General features: G+C 54.0%; 1 protein-coding gene across 3 annotated transcripts in view; it reads right to left on the bottom strand.

Moving 5' to 3' along the window:
• Positions 1-5565: 5565 nt before the first annotated feature.
• The window catches only part of SPTBN2 (spectrin beta, non-erythrocytic 2), a gene marked incomplete at its 5' end in the record, with an annotated part of 31091 nt that continues 21851 nt past the window's right edge, over positions 5566-14805 (bottom strand). For 2 of the 3 annotated variants that reach the window (XM_082628253.1, XM_082628252.1), the window contains 17 exons: positions 5566-6419; positions 6749-6791; positions 7296-7469; positions 7752-7972; positions 8406-8456; positions 8540-8615; positions 8705-8847; positions 9181-9377; positions 9656-9740; positions 10025-10163; positions 10259-10503; positions 11196-11570; positions 12195-12399; positions 12609-12739; positions 12820-13080; positions 13433-13522; positions 13804-14028. In XM_082628253.1, the coding sequence (XP_082484379.1) occupies positions 6186-6419; positions 6749-6791; positions 7296-7469; positions 7752-7972; positions 8406-8456; positions 8540-8615; positions 8705-8847; positions 9181-9377; positions 9656-9740; positions 10025-10163; positions 10259-10503; positions 11196-11570; positions 12195-12399; positions 12609-12739; positions 12820-13080; positions 13433-13522; positions 13804-14028 (2895 nt within the window). In that variant the 3' untranslated portion in view covers positions 5566-6185. The remainder of the gene's footprint in view (positions 6420-6748; positions 6792-7295; positions 7470-7751; positions 7973-8405; positions 8457-8539; positions 8616-8704; positions 8848-9180; positions 9378-9655; positions 9741-10024; positions 10164-10258; positions 10504-11195; positions 11571-12194; positions 12400-12608; positions 12740-12819; positions 13081-13432; positions 13523-13803; positions 14029-14805) is intronic. The other variant, XM_082628254.1, reaches the window with a different exon arrangement.

The following is a 14805-nucleotide window of genomic DNA, read 5'->3' as shown; positions in this document are numbered from 1 at the left end:
GTGCGCGCTGCCCCCCCCCCACCCTCGCGGGAGCCGGACGACCAATCCCGCGGCCGCATACAAATGGCTGCCCCGGGCTCTGCTCCCAGCTGCCCCGATACGAGGGCGGGGCCAGCTGGTGACGGTGCTGCGGAGCGAAGGTCAGCCCGCCCCCTGGCCTGACTAGCCAATCACCACCTTGGAAGGTGGGCGGTCGTCGCTCAAGCGTCAGAAGGGCTCTGGGTGCAACCACTGACTTGGTGAAATCAGAAGCCCGGGAGAATCACTAAGCATCACAATGGATCGTGCTGTTGGGCCATGTGGGGGAGCGGGGGTGGGGGAGGAAGGCGGCTGCTGATGACAAAGGGTTATCTCACTGGGTCCCCTAAAAGGGGGTTTTCTTAGCGCCTGCCAGCCTCTATGGCAGTTTGGGACAACATTTGAGAAATAGAGGCGCGCCACATTTTAAGCCAACCTAGTCTTTTTTTGGTAGAGCTTTTATACATAATTTAAAATTTTTAAATTGCAAACACGTTATGCATTGGTGTGGAAAAGGAGAACCAAAGATGGCAGAGCTGAGATAGCTCTAAGAGGCATTCTATCCTAGATGCACTTAATCAGTCAAGTTTTGTCACATATACATGAAGGCTGGTTTTCTCTCCCTAGCTAGAGAATTGAGCCCTAATTCTGTGTCCTTCACAGTTCCTGATCCGTGGTGAGCACACCAAAGGAGGCCCAGAGAGGTTTCTTGTTTTGGGGGTAGGCCAGGTCTCTATGTCCACACCAAGCTGCTGGAGGACTGGACAACTGAGTCCCTGAGCACTTTCCGGCTTTCAAAATTCAGCTGTGGTCCAAGGGCACCTCCTGGTGGCAAAAAGGAAGTTATTGAGGTGGATTACTCTCTGTCACCTTTGAACAAAGAATAGAAGTTTATGGAGATTGATGGACTGAGCTTATCTCCAAGTAGAGCATGCCAGGGGGGTTGTCAATCACCATTCCTATGTTTCTTTCACTGAATTCTTTGTTTCCCAGCAATTTCAGAAGAGGCACTGTCCTTCCAATTCTGATAACACTCACGCTTGTCTCCCACCCAATTCTATTTACCTCTCCCCTTTCCTTCTCCTCTTGGTCGTTTCCACTTTCTCTCTACACTCAGACTTTTAAAACATGTATAGGGACCTCCTTGCCCATTTCTGAAATAGCTTTCACTCATCTTCACTGTTATGGTTTTTTTTTTTTTTTTTTTTTTTTTTTTTTGCGGTATGCGGGCCTCTCACTGTTGTGGCCTCTCCCGTTGCGGAGCACAGGCTCCGGATGCGCAGGCTCAGCGGCCATGGCTCACGGGCCCAGCCGCTCCGCGGCATATGGGATCCTCCCGGACCGGGGCACGAACCCGTATCCCCTGCATCGGCAGGCGGACTCTCAACCACTGCGCCACCAGGGAGGCCCTGTTATGGTTTTTTAAGTTGGGTTTCTTCCCTGTGTTCCAGGACAGACTTCCACAAATAGAGTCTGAACCTGCTGTCTCCCACCTTCGTGCACTGTGTTTCGGGTTCTGTCCTCCTCTCCAATGCCCCAGGTTTTCTGAGGTCACCAAAACTAATGTCCTTTTAACAGTTTTCACCCTTCTAAAATTTTCATTCATTCACCATCCTTTTCTCCTGTGTTTTTATGCTGTTCCTCCTCATAGCTCTGACTATACCATTACATCTCCTTCCCCCCATCTATTTCCCTGTTCTTATCTATTCCCTGTTACCTCCCTTCCCCTTCCCTCATAGGCAAACAGTAAATGAGTTTAGTGTGTATTATTTTGTTTCTTTGTGTTCTTGCAAGACATGTCTTTTTTTTTTAAATGGAAGTATAGTTGATTTACAATGTTGTGTTAGTTTCTGGTATACGGCAAAGTGATTCAGTTTTATATATGCGTATATTCTTTTTCATATTCTTTTCCATTATAGGTTATTACAGGCTATTGAATATAGTTCCCTGTGCTATACAGTAGAACCTTGTTGTTTATCTATTTTATACACAGTAGTTTGCATCTGCTAATCCCAAACTCCTAATTTATCCCTCCCCTACCTTCCCCTTTGGTAACCGTAAGTTTGTTTTCTACAAGACATGTCTTTTTAGTGCACATTTACTTTTTCCCTTTAAAAAAAGTTTTATTGTGGAAAATTTCAAAAAGGCACAAATAGAGAATATTATGCACTCCTGTGGACCCCTTACTCAGCATTGACAGTTATCAGCATTTTGCTGATCTTATTTTGTGAAGCCCCTCTACTTTGTGTGTGGGTGGGTGGGTGGGCTGGAGTTTTTTTAAGGCAAATCCCAGACATAATGTCATTTCGCCTGTAAGGTTTTCACTAACTGCCTCTAAAACATCAGCACTATGCTATGCTAATTTCATCTAATATCTATATTTAAAATTTTCCTAGATTGTCCCAAGTATCCCTTTTTACATTTGGTTTCTCCTAATATGGATATAGACAAAGCCCGCCCATTGTTCATTTGGGTAAATTAATTTTGCAAATGTTTATGTAAATTGTGTTGTATAGCTCACTGTTCCTTACTCTTTTCACTAAGCACTAAGTTACTGTGTGGTGTCTACTACTGAGTAATACTCCACAGTGTGCAGCCACCATATTTTGCCTATCCATCTCCCGGCATAGGACACTCAGGTTGCCTCCCAACTCCTTCGTGTTGCTATAAACAAGGTTGCAGTGGACATCCTTATGTTAATTTTGTGCGCCCTAATGGTTTGGTGTGAGAATTTGAGGGGAGATAAGCCCAGGCATGGGATTGCTGGGTTGCTGGGTCATAGGGTATACTTGGAACTAACTTGTCCAAGTAGTGCCAGGTTGTCCTCTGGAAACCAGTCTACCCTCCCACCTGAGGGGCCCTGCATCTCACTGTCTCTGCCAATCTTTGCCATTATCCAGTTGTCTAATTTTGGGCAGTATAATAGGTATAAAGTGGTATATCATTGTTGCTTTAATTTGCATTTCTCTGATTACTAATGATTCTAAGCATCTCTTATTTCTCTGAAGTGTGGGAGGTTGACTCTTCTGTAACTTCCCTATTCGTATCTTTTCCCCATGTTTCTTGTCAGGTTACAGTCTCCTTTTTGTTTGCAGGATTTTCTTGTATGTTCTAGATATTAATCTCTTTTTGGTTTCAAATATCTTCTCTCATTCCACCAAATTATTAACTTTGTCCATGGAGTCCTTCCTTCACTGAACAGAAATCCTTAATTTTTTTTTTTTTTTTTTTTTTGTGGTACGCGGGCCTCTCACTGTTGTGGCCTCTCCCGCTGCGGAGCACAGGCTCCGGACGCGCAGGCTCAGCGGCCATGGCTCACGGGCCCAGCCGCTCCGCGGCACGTGGGATCTTCCTGGACCGGGGCACGAACCCGTGTCCCCTGCATCGGCAGGCGGACTCTCAACCACTGTGCCACCAGGGAAGCCCGAAATCCTTAATTTTTTTTATGTGATCAACTTAATCAATTTTTGTCTTAAAGTTTGTGCTTTTGAAGTTTTGTATAAAATGTCCTTTTCCATCCCCCTGAGTCACAAATACGTTCTCCTACATTTTCTTCTATGAACATTAATGTTTTTACCCTTCACATTTAGGTCTGTACTCCATTTAGAGCAGTGCTGTCCAAACAGAAATATAATGTGAACAACATATACAGAATTTTCTGGTAAACACATTTAAGAAATAAAAGGAAACAGTTGAAATTAACTTTAATATTTTCAAAATCCAATATAGCTCAACTATTTCAGCATATAATCAGTATAAAAATTATTGAGATGTTTTAAATTCTTTTTCTTCCTCTTCAGTCTTCAAACTCCAGAAAACATTTTATACTTACAGCACATCTCAATTTGGACTAGCCACATATCACGTGGCTAGTAGCCACGTATGGCCTGTGGCTACCATACCAGATAGCACAGATCTAGAGTTCACCCTTGGAGGTGGGGTTAGGTGAGAATGCCAACATTTTTCTCTAAATAATTAATCCGTTTTTATCTGTCCCTATTTCCCCACTGATTTGTGGAACCCTCATTATCGTTTTTTTGTGCTCTAATCTGCCTCATATCCGTCACTCCATTCCATTCTGTCATCTTTCCTGGAACTTTCCCTTTCTTCCACTCAATTCCCGAAGGTGTCTCTCAAGACTTACTTCCTGACCTTATGCTTATGCTTATCCTCTGCTATGTCCTGTCCTTAAGGATTCATGGACTCAGGTAGCTTCAGCTACCATGTGTTCATAAATGCTCAAACCGTATTTTTATTACGTCTCCATTCACGTCTGACCACATTCTGCAGGACTGCTTCACTTGGCTGCCCTATTTACTAGTTAAAATGATAACGTCTCCATTGGTTCCTCACACCCATATACATTTCCTCCTAAAATCTCCAGTTATTGCTTTCTCCTCCAACCCACAGGCTTGCCACCATGGAGTACAAATACCCAGATTCCCTGAGCATGCCGCAGTGTGTGATTTTCTCTTCCTTCGTACAGTGGAGATTTTACAGTTATACCTGAAGAACAAAAGAAGGTGTCTGTGTAGTGCTGATGTATTACTCCATTTACTCCCACGACAGATTATTCCAGTTACATTATCCACATGTTTACTTTGGCGTACTGAATCTGCTCTTAAGAGAAAGGGATAATTATTCTGTGTACTATCTGGTCTACCACATCTCATGTTTGGAAACGTTCTGGGCCTGCACACCCCTGACCCTGTCTTTGTCACGGCTGATGATAGTCAGGGTCTGCTCAGCCAGGGCCCTTGGCCGATTATACTAAAGATGGGGCTGCTTTCCTGGAAAGATCTCTGAGCCCCGAAAAGAAATGGTTGTTTGTATATGGGAAGCCATGAAATAACAAAACTTTTCCTATAGGAGGCCACCAAGGCAAATACTATTGCCCTGAAACCTCCAGTTGCCGAGCCAGAGACAAGAGGGAAAGCCCCCTGTTCCTTTTTCTTATACTTCACTGGATCTAAAATACATTCTCCTGTGTTTTTGTTTACACACTTAGGATGTATCTCGTGGCTTCCCAGGGTGATGTCATTCTCTTGGTCAGTGGATTGGGAACCTGTTACTTATCTGATCCCTGTCTGAACTCCCTCGATCCCCTATTGGGGTCCTCTCTGTTGAGACAGAAGGTGGGGGTCAGTAATCACCACCTACATGCTCCACTCTCCACTGTCAGGCTGAGCAGTGGCTGAGACTAGGCTGTCTTCCATTTTTGAAAACAGTTGAGAGAATCACGAGCGAAGAAAGTTGTGCACCAGGGAAGCAGGCATTCACTGCCTCAATACTGCTTGTTAATATCACGGCGAATGTCTTTGGTCTAAAAAGAGGTTTGATATTGGTCAACCCAGCAAAGAGGAGGTCATTGTCATGGGGAAATGAGACCATGGTAGGGAGACTCACAGAATAATGTGGTTCTTGGCGGGCTTGGATGCTGGGGGCGGAGTGGGAAACCTGACACACAGGAGACCAGGGCCAGAAGGAAGAACAGGGGCATGGGCAGAGAGGCTTGTGGTCAGGAAAGCAAAGACACCCAGAGGCAGTAAGAGAAGCTGAGCTGTTTAATCACCTCCTTGACCAGACTCAAGGCCGTGGTTGCCCCTGAACAACTCACACCCGGAAGCTGTTGAGAGTTGCTGGAGATGGAGGGGCTGCTTGAGTCAGAGGATGAGGGAGGATGGGAAAGGGGAGCTTCGGCGTCTCTGACTTGTCATCTGGCAATCTTGCCCCCAGGTCCTGCTTCAGCTCTGAGAGGTTCCTGGCTGGTCCCCAAGGGCAAGGACTGGATGGCGTGCCCTAGCTGTGGCAGGAGAATGACCCCGAGGCAGGGGCAGCCATTCCCCACATGGCCTATGGAGAGGGTGCTGTGCTGTCTGCGCTGTGGTGGGGATAGAGGCGTAAGGCTAGGGGAGGAGGGCAGAAGGGGGGGAGTGGAATTGGGGGTTGCCTGGGCCCCACCACCAGTCTGGAATTAAATAGCAGAAGAGAAGGGTTGCCCTTGGGGACACTGACTTGTCTCCAGAGACAGTTCCTGGTGATGGGTTGACCTTGGCAACAGACCCTAGCAGCAGGCAGTTGTCCTGACAAGAGGGTGGTCCCTGTCGACAGTCCCTGGCAGTTTCCTGGACAGAGGGAGGCAGCTGGCCTGGGAGTCTCGCCCCCAACTACTTGTTCTTCTTGAAGAAGCTGAAGCGCTTTTCTCGCTCTCGTTCTCTGCCATCCTTGCTGCGAAGTACGACAGGTCCCTCCGCCCCGACCGGTGATACCGGGGGCATGGTCATGGCCCGGGTCATGCCCCGGGTGGCAGTGGGCACCGCTGGCTCTTCAGGCTCTCCAGAGGCCGAGGACACAGTGGCAATGGCTGCATTCACCACCCTCAACCACGAGCTCATCTCTGCCTGCAGTGGGGCGCGGAAAGACAACGGGTCAGCTTGGAGGATGCTATGCTTGGGTGGCTGGCTCGTCCACAGTGGGGAAGTGGAAGAGGAGGAGGTGGAGATGACTGCCTCATCTCACTGGAGAAAAAGACCCCTTTAAGGTAGGGAACATGTTTTGGTGTGGCCTTCACAAACATCCAGTTGGCACATTGTGGGTTGTCTGATATCAAAGAATGAGACACTTCAGACAAGGAAAAAGAGAGAGGCGAGGGAAGAAAGAAATGTGCATCTGGAGGTTCTAAGACTGCCCAGAGAGAAGGGGGGACATGGGAGGAGAAGGGACGGCTCACCTCATCCTTGGCCTGGAATAAATATTCTTTCCCATCCTGTAAGCTGTTGGGAGAGAGAGAAACCTCAGGGCAGAGCTGAGACTCTGATTGGCCAGATCAGGGCTGGTGAGAGCTCACTATCACCCAGAGACCAGGCTGGAGAACATGCCCGGGGACCTCAGAGCCAGATCAGACACGTTCTGCACATTCTTCAGATTCCCAGGACTGTGCCAAAGCAAATCCTTCCTGATTGGCTGCCGAGGACCAGGGTGAGCTCACTTCCATCCCAGGCCCTGCCTCCTGCTCTGGCTGCCGGCTGGCAGGCAGGGGCGGGCCCCCGGAGGTATCTGGAGACAGGGGAGCGCCAGCATCCTGCCTCAAGACCTCCCAGGCAGGATAACTTTTCAGCTTGACAGGCCTGCGTCTTGGTGCTTCTGCTCCCCTTAGTGTGGAATACAGCCAGATCCCCCGACTCTCCCTCCTTGACCTCTCTGCCCCCTAGTGGCTCCTCTGTGCCTTGTATCACTGTGACCTTCCCTCCCATCCTGAGGGCACGTTCCATTCCTACCCCAGCTTGAAGACATGCTTGCGCTTTCGATAATCAAAGGCAACGCTGCCCTGGGCCCTGGCCAGGCTGACAGGCACTTCTCCGTGGTACGGCACTCCTGCACTGGCTGCCTTAGCATCCTTGTAAAAGCCAAGGCTCCCACGCCGCAGGACACAGTACACGTTCTGCCATGACCTGGGAGAGACATGGTGCAGGTGACGAGGAGGAGACGCAGGTGACCGACTGGCCTTTGAGGGGCCAGTCATCCTGGGAACAGCTTGGTTGTCCGAGGACTCCCAGTGCCACTCCTGTCATTAGGCCCGTCGTCTCTATACCCTCCCGGCCCTCACCTGAGGCCCCACCTGCTCCTGAGTCCTACCCCCCACCCCCACCGAGTCTAGGAAGAGGTTCTGGGCAAGCCTCTCCAGAAGGCAGGAGCCGCAGAGGCCGCAGGCACCACATGACCAGACCCAGTACCTGTTGGCGGCCTTCTTGCCAAAGGCCTCCATCTCCTGTTTGCGGCACAGCAGCCCCTCCATCTGTTCCTGGGCAGAGAGCTCCGGGCCGCGGGTGGGCAAGGTGGCAACCCGGGCTGACTCGGATGACCTGCTCTGGGGCATTATAGGAGGGGTCGGGCCCCGTGTCCGGGTCTGCTTCTCTCCCCGTAGCCCATTGGCCTCGTCCCCAGCACCAGACCCCTGTGAAGAAAACGGTGTCTGTGTCAAAAGATAAGATGGGGGCTTCCCTGGTGGCGCAGTGGTTGAGAGTCCGCCTGCCGATGCAGGGGACACGGGTTCGTGTCCCGGTCCGGGAGGATCCCACACGCCGCGGAGCAGCTGGGCCCGTGAGCCATGGCCGCTGAGCCTGCGCGTCCGGAGCCCGTGCTCCGCAACGGGAGAGGCCACAACAGTGAGAGGCCCGCGTACCGCAAAAAAAAAAAAAAAGATAAGATGGGAGACACCTAGCCTGCAGGTCGCGAAGCTGGAAGTCCAAGAGCTGGTCTTGCCACCTCCACGTTTCCTCTGAGTCTCTGCCCTCTCCTGACCCCACTGTCCCCGCCGCCCAGCTCACATCCCCATTTCATCCCATATCTCCCAGTTATCAATACCCACACCTCCAGGAGAAACTCACAGGCCCTTCTGGGAAGCTGCCCTGCTCAAGTCTCTGTTGTTCCACCAGGGGCTACAAGGACAAGACGCTGTAAGCAGATGTGCAAGGGGAGGGGCTAAGATTCTGATGGGGGCGCTTGGGGCGGCAGGAGTCACCTGTGGGGCTTCCGCATCTGTGCAGACGCCGTTCACGCTGGCTGGCTGTGAGGGTGCTGGCAGGCGGGGCTGGGCTCTGGAACGGCAGAGGTGACAGAGAACGTGAAGTCTATGTGTTGCTCTGGCTCAGCCTCCTCTTCCTCCCCGAAGTGTCCCACCTCTCACCTGTCCCAAGTAGCATCGGGAGCTGTCTGGCTGTCCAGCAGGGCCCCTTCAGGCAGACTGGCTGTGGGCTCTGGGGCAGGGGGCTGTTTCCTCCGTTCCTCTTCCTCCCTCTTTCTTTTCCGCTCCTTCTCCTGCTCCTCCAGCTGTCAAAAAATTCTGAGGTCATAGCATGGAAGGTCCCAGGCATTGGGGAAAGCTGAAATGTCTCAGCTCTAGTCTGATGAAACAGGAAGAATGGAGACTATAATTCCAAAAGAAGGCGGGGATTAGGAGTTATGGGGGAGATGGTGTCTCTTAGTGCCACCCAGGGAAACGGATGGCTCCTAAAGCTGAGGTGACAACAGGGCACTCTTGGCTCACATCTGGGAGATGCTGGGGCAATGGGAAGAGAAGAAATGTCTTCTTCAAGCAGGAGAGCACGCAAAGTCTGGGGCAGTGGGATGGGGCCGGTATTCCTGGGGTCCTGTAGCCCTCACCGCCGTGAGCTTCTCCAGTGCGCTGAAACGATCCTCCCAGGCCACTGCGGACTTCTGGAAGGCTTCGTGCCGCTTGATGAGGCTCTCGACTTCATCGACTGTGCAACCCAGCTCAGCGCTTCGCACCAACGGCTCCTGGCTGCACAGCCAGGCCTCCGCCATACCTGCGTCTCTCCCAAACACGAGCACCTCCAAAACTGCAGGGATTGGGGGTCGCAGGGAGGTGGCAAATCAGGGTGGGCAATGACAGGGTATTATAGTCACAGCAGCTTCAAGCACAGGGACACAGAGAAAGCCACTGCCCCAGAGCAGGAGCTTAAGGCAGAGGCAGGCAGTGCCAAGGGTGGGGGCCTTGAATTCCATGCCCCAGATTCCTGGTCTCACCTACTCTGGAAACTACAGGGTGCAAGACTCCCGGCCGCTCCCTCACCGCCCAGGGCTTGGAGCCCTCAGTCAGTTTCCCTCAGCGGCTCACCAAGCTGCAGCCAGTCCATCTTCTCCTGCCACTTGTCAGCTGTCTCCTGGCGCCGTGCCTGAAGCTGAGACAGCTTCTCTGAGATCTGGGTCGGGGCAGAGGGTGGGGGGGGAGGAGATGAGAGTTAGCATCCAGCGGGGCCTTGCCAGGGTCCCTGGGGGTCTCACATAGGGGAACCAGTGATTTCTGATTTCAAGAGGCAGACAGTTCTGGGAGAAAGATAAAATGGGGAGATCCCTGAACAGCACTAAGGGGAAGGTAAAAGGTTTCTGCAAAGAAATAATGAAAGGAAGTCGGAAGACTCAGAGGAGAAATCAGCATTCAGGCCTCCCTTGTGAAGGTGCCCGGCTATGCCCAGGCCTCACCCACCTCCTCAGCCGCGTAGTGGCTCCTGGCGAGCAGCCCCTGTCCCATGTCGATGCAAGAGGAGAAGCGGTCAGCCCTGGCCTCTATCTCTGCCTTGATGCCTTGGTGGTTCTTGATGATCAGGTCTGCGGAGGACACATCCCTGGGGGCACGGAGACCACATCACCTGCTGCCCACAACCCTATCCCGGCCACCAGCCCATAACCCCCGGAGGCCGCCAGGCTCTGTGGGCCTCACCGGGGCCGCTCCTGGGCATCCATTTGCAGGTTCACTCCGTCCATCCACAGCATCAGCTCCCGGACAGCCTTGAAGAAGCGGAACTTGTCCGTGGTGTCCAGCAGCAGCTGGCGGCGGGCAGCAGAGCTTCCCTGAAGCTGCGCCCAGGCCTCGGCCACGGCCTGCATGTGGCGGCCGATCTCCTCGGCCTTGTCTCCGGCGTAGGCCTTCTGGAGCCGGTGGCCGTCATCCTGCACCTGCTGGGCCTGCCAGGGCCCAGGTCAAAGTCAGGCAGAGTTGGGAGACTCTGAGGGGCTGCAACCTCCCTCAGTCCTGACCTCTGCTCAACACCTCCTGCCCATTTTACCAGCCGGAGAAGCAGGAGAAGGAGTGTGTGTGTGGGGTGATGCTGGGAAAGATGAGGGCTGGAGTCCAGAGTAAGCCCTGTCATACTCTGCCCTGTAGGGTCTTACCAGGGGGCCTGGGCTTAGCCTGGGGATCAATGCTTTAAAAGGGTCACTAGCTGGGTGAGCTTTCAGAGGCCTGTCCAGCTCGTGGGGAACCTCAAAGATTGCTAGAGTGAGATTTTCGGCCTGAAGAAGGGACTTCGGTGGGGGGCCGACCGGGTTTAAATGGCTTCAGGAAGGAGCTATGCTTATTTTGCGTAGGTCTAACACCTGAGTGGGACCAACAGATGGATTTTAGTACACCATGAAGAATCGTCTACCCACCAGGACCATCTGAAAATGTCACGGGCCCTCAAAAAGCCTTGTCATTACAGGTGTGGACGGGGTGGCTAGATGTCCCCTGGCCAGAGACGGTTTCCTGGAACCATCCTAACGTCATCCCTACGTGGCCCTGCAGAGGATGCGATCCCTCCAGCCTCCCCATGCTCCCCACGAGTCTCCTCTAAGCGCCCCCGTCCCTCCCCCCACCTCCACCCATGCATGAGTCAGACCTGGGCGCTGAGGGCCTGGATGTCGTGCTCAAAGGCACAGTGTCGGCGCTGCAGGGCCTCGGCAGCGTTGAGGTCCCGGCCGGTCCCGTCTGGAAGCTGTTGCTGCTTGTGCTGCACCCGCGCCAGGGCCTGGCGCGCCCCGTGCAGGAAGCGCTGCAGCTCGTGTGCAGCCGCCAGCACCTGACCCCGCGTGTCCAGCAGCTCAAGCAGGTCAGCCCAGGCCTCGTTGAGACTGTCCTTCCACTCGGCCACCGTGGCCCGGGCGGCGTGGCCCCCCGCGATGAGCCCGTTGGCCAAGGTGTTGGCGCTGTCCACGCGCTCCTGGCCGATGGTGCTCGTGTCCCGGGAGAACTCTCGGAATTTGTCCCGGAGCATCTGGCAGAGGAAGCGGTTGCACGGACAACACTGTGACGCTGGAGGATGCGGTCCCTGACTCGCAGGGCAAGTCCTTTCACCCCAGACTGAGAACCCACTTCTTTCCCTGGGCCACGTGGGCCAAAATAGATTTCTTCAGCAGGGCCGAGTTAGGCAGCAGAAGCAACTGGTTCCCACTGACCCTGGATTTGACTGACGCGCCCAGCCCCCAGCCCCCAGCAAAGGGGTACTTGGAACCTTTAGTCTTCGGACAAGGATACCCTAACTATGGTCCATATTTCGGCACCAGTGAGTGTCCAACCCCCAAACCGTGGAGAGGAATCTCAAGTCCCCAGTGTACTGGTGAGTTCTGTTGGAAAACAGTGATCGGTCATTTCCTTTTGGCCGACGTCTATGCGCAGCCCCACGTCCTCCTTTCTGCACGAGTCTTCCAATTAAATGTCTCAGAACCCAGAGGACAGCATCTCCACGACCTGGTCTTGCACCCCTGCCCCTTGGTGCTCCGCCCAGGATGAAGTGCTAGTCTCCCAGGGGCCCTGGTGGACAGCCCGACAGCTCCCGATGCTACCTGGGACAGGATGAAGTGCTAGTCTACCCTTCCTGGAGCCCACCTGCGGCACTCACAGTCACGTGCTCGTAGTCCTGGCCCAGCTCGTGCGAGGCTGCCACCACCTCGCGCTCCTGGATCCACTGCTCCAGGTCGTCCAGCTCCCGGCGGAGCTGGCACAGACGCAGGTGCTCGTGCAGGCGCTCCCGCCGCTCTCCCGCCAGCTCCTTCAGGCTGGCGTACAGCTTGTCCACCTGGGCTTGGCGGATCGATATGCGCGTGCTGCGGGGAAGGGGAGGACACACTGCTCTGACCCCTAGTCTATCCCAGAGGGTCCTGCCCCCCAACTGCTTGCCAAGTCCCTGCTTCTCCAGCTTTCTAGATGGTCCTGTACACATGCAGTACGCAAGGCTCTGCAATCTCTGGGCCTTTCTGGAACTGGCTCCCCTCTCCCCCAGGGACTGGCCTGGGGGTCCAGGTGCTATGCTCACCTCTCTGGGTGCTCGTGGTCAATCATGTCTTGGCTGCTGGCTGCCAGCTGGTGGATGGTCTGGGCGTAGTCGGCCAGGGCTTGTTCCAATACCTGATGCTTCTTCACCTCTGCCTGGGCACTCAGCTCGTCCTAGGGGAGGGGAGAGTGGCAGCAGAGAGTAGGGGGAGGGGGGAGGAAAGCCGTAGCCTGAGCTCTGGTCTGGCTCTCACCTTGGCCTTCTCCTGGCCCATCATGTGTAACTCCTGCTCGCCCATCCAGGCCTCTGCCTCTGCGGCGTCGCGGTAGAACTGCTGGGCCCGCAGGGCCTCCTCCAGTCGCTTCCCTCGAAGCTCCAACTCGTGGCTCAGGCGCTTCCACATTTCCTGTAGCTCAGCCAGCTCCGGGCCTGCTGCCGCCGCACCCAGAGCGCGCTGTCGCTCCGTTAGGTCCGCGATCCGCGGCTCGTGGCCCTGGATCTCCTTCTGCAGGGTCTGTCCATGGCGACAGAGGAGGAGACGCTGAAAGGCTTGCCGAGGGACCCCCTCACCCTACATCCCCCCCTTACGCTTACTCAACAGCAAGCCCCCCTTCACACCGTTGTTTCTCATCCTCCCTGCGTCCTCTCACCTCCCCTCTTTTCTGGCCCATGACGCCCCTTCAGTCCACATGATCTCCCACCAGGGGAACCCACCCTCCCGAGGTGAGGAAAGGCGAACCACTGAAGTCTAGGATTACACCCAGCAACGAGCGGGAGCCAGAGGAACCCCAGTTCTTAGGAAAACACACTTTCAGGTCTGGGGAGGCTCTTGGGACCCTTTCTTCTGCCTTTAGCCTCTGCCTCACCTGGTTTTTCTTCATGAGGAGCTGGACACTGGGCAGGTCCCTGCCATGCTCCATGGAGCTAGCCACGGGGAGCCGCTCCGTCACCCACAACTGGATATGAAAGTGGGGGTTAGTGGAGGTCCAGAGGGCAAAGTCCGAGCTAGGGGTTGGATAGTGATGATTCCTGGGGGAAGGTTTTCTAGGGCTCCCAGTTCTGGGGTCAAGGGACCTAGAGGGTGTCCCTAGAGGGTTGACTTTCAATGCCAAAGGGAAGAGAAGACAGAGCACTGCTGGCATCCCCCCAGCACCCAAGAAGGAGAGTAGAGAGCCAAAGACAGGGAGCAATTTACCATGATGGAGACTCTACCCCGTCCCAGGTCCCGGAGACTCACGATCTCATCCTCCACGTCCCGGTGGAACTGGTGCTGCTCGCGAGAGGCTTGCAGGCGCCGGCAGCGCTCCTTCATGGGCTGGCACAGGGCCCTGAACTTCTCCTCCACAGCCTTCGAGGTCCTCTCCACCTCCCCTGCACCCTGGTCTTCCTGGGCCAGAGCTTTTGCCTGTGCCTGGATTGCTTCCACCTCCTTCTCTCGCACAGCCATCTCCCTTTCCAGCATCTGCCAACCGGAAGAGGAAGGCGGTGTTATCACCGTGCCTCCACCTTCAAACTCAGCGGAGACACTGGTCTATATCGAGCCAATCATGAATTCTTATCCCTGGGGCTCACCCCAGGGAGAGTATCTCTTCATGGCCTACATCAGTGGATCTCAAACTTTAATATATATGAGAATCCAGGGGGTGTGAGAACTGTGCTAGCTATCAATTTACTGTCTCTCAGTCCCCAATCCATCTCAGCTCCAAGTCCATCTTTGCCCATTTTGAGTCACTGGAACTGGACCCTGTAAATATTTCTCCTTTGCCAGATGGTGCAACACTAGGCCTTGTCCATAGAGGGCGCTGGAGGGACACCACAATGCACAGGCGAGGCAGAGGCTTCTAGCTACGGTTCCAGTGTGCTTTCCTTCTTGCTCCTACACCACAACTGCCCACGGTGTGCAGGAGACCCGGTGGCCCTCACCCTCCAGCAGGTTTTGCTGGCATCTCAGTGGCAACTTCCTGATGGCCAGCCTTGGCCTGCCAGATTCAGACCTGCTGTGGTCTGTGACACCCCAGCAAACTTCTACGCCATCCAGCGGGCCTCTGCCTTCACCAGTGAGGTCTGAAACTCAGCCTTGGGGTAGGAGGAGGGGATCCCATTCCTTCCCGGGCACCCCCTCCTCAGTCCTAGAGGCAGTAGCTGCTCTGTACATTTGCGATTCCTGCATCCTTTAGACCAGGGGTCAGCAAACCCCGCCCCCGGCCGGGTTTTGTAAATCAAGTTTTATTGGCACACA

Source organism: Mesoplodon mirus (assembly GCF_964341445.2).
Source record: "Mesoplodon mirus genome assembly, chromosome: 7".
In the NCBI taxonomy this organism is placed as follows: domain Eukaryota; kingdom Metazoa; phylum Chordata; class Mammalia; order Artiodactyla; family Ziphiidae; genus Mesoplodon; species Mesoplodon mirus.
The sequence above is the reverse complement of the archived record's forward strand: the minus strand, read 5'-3'. Positions and strand labels throughout refer to the sequence as shown.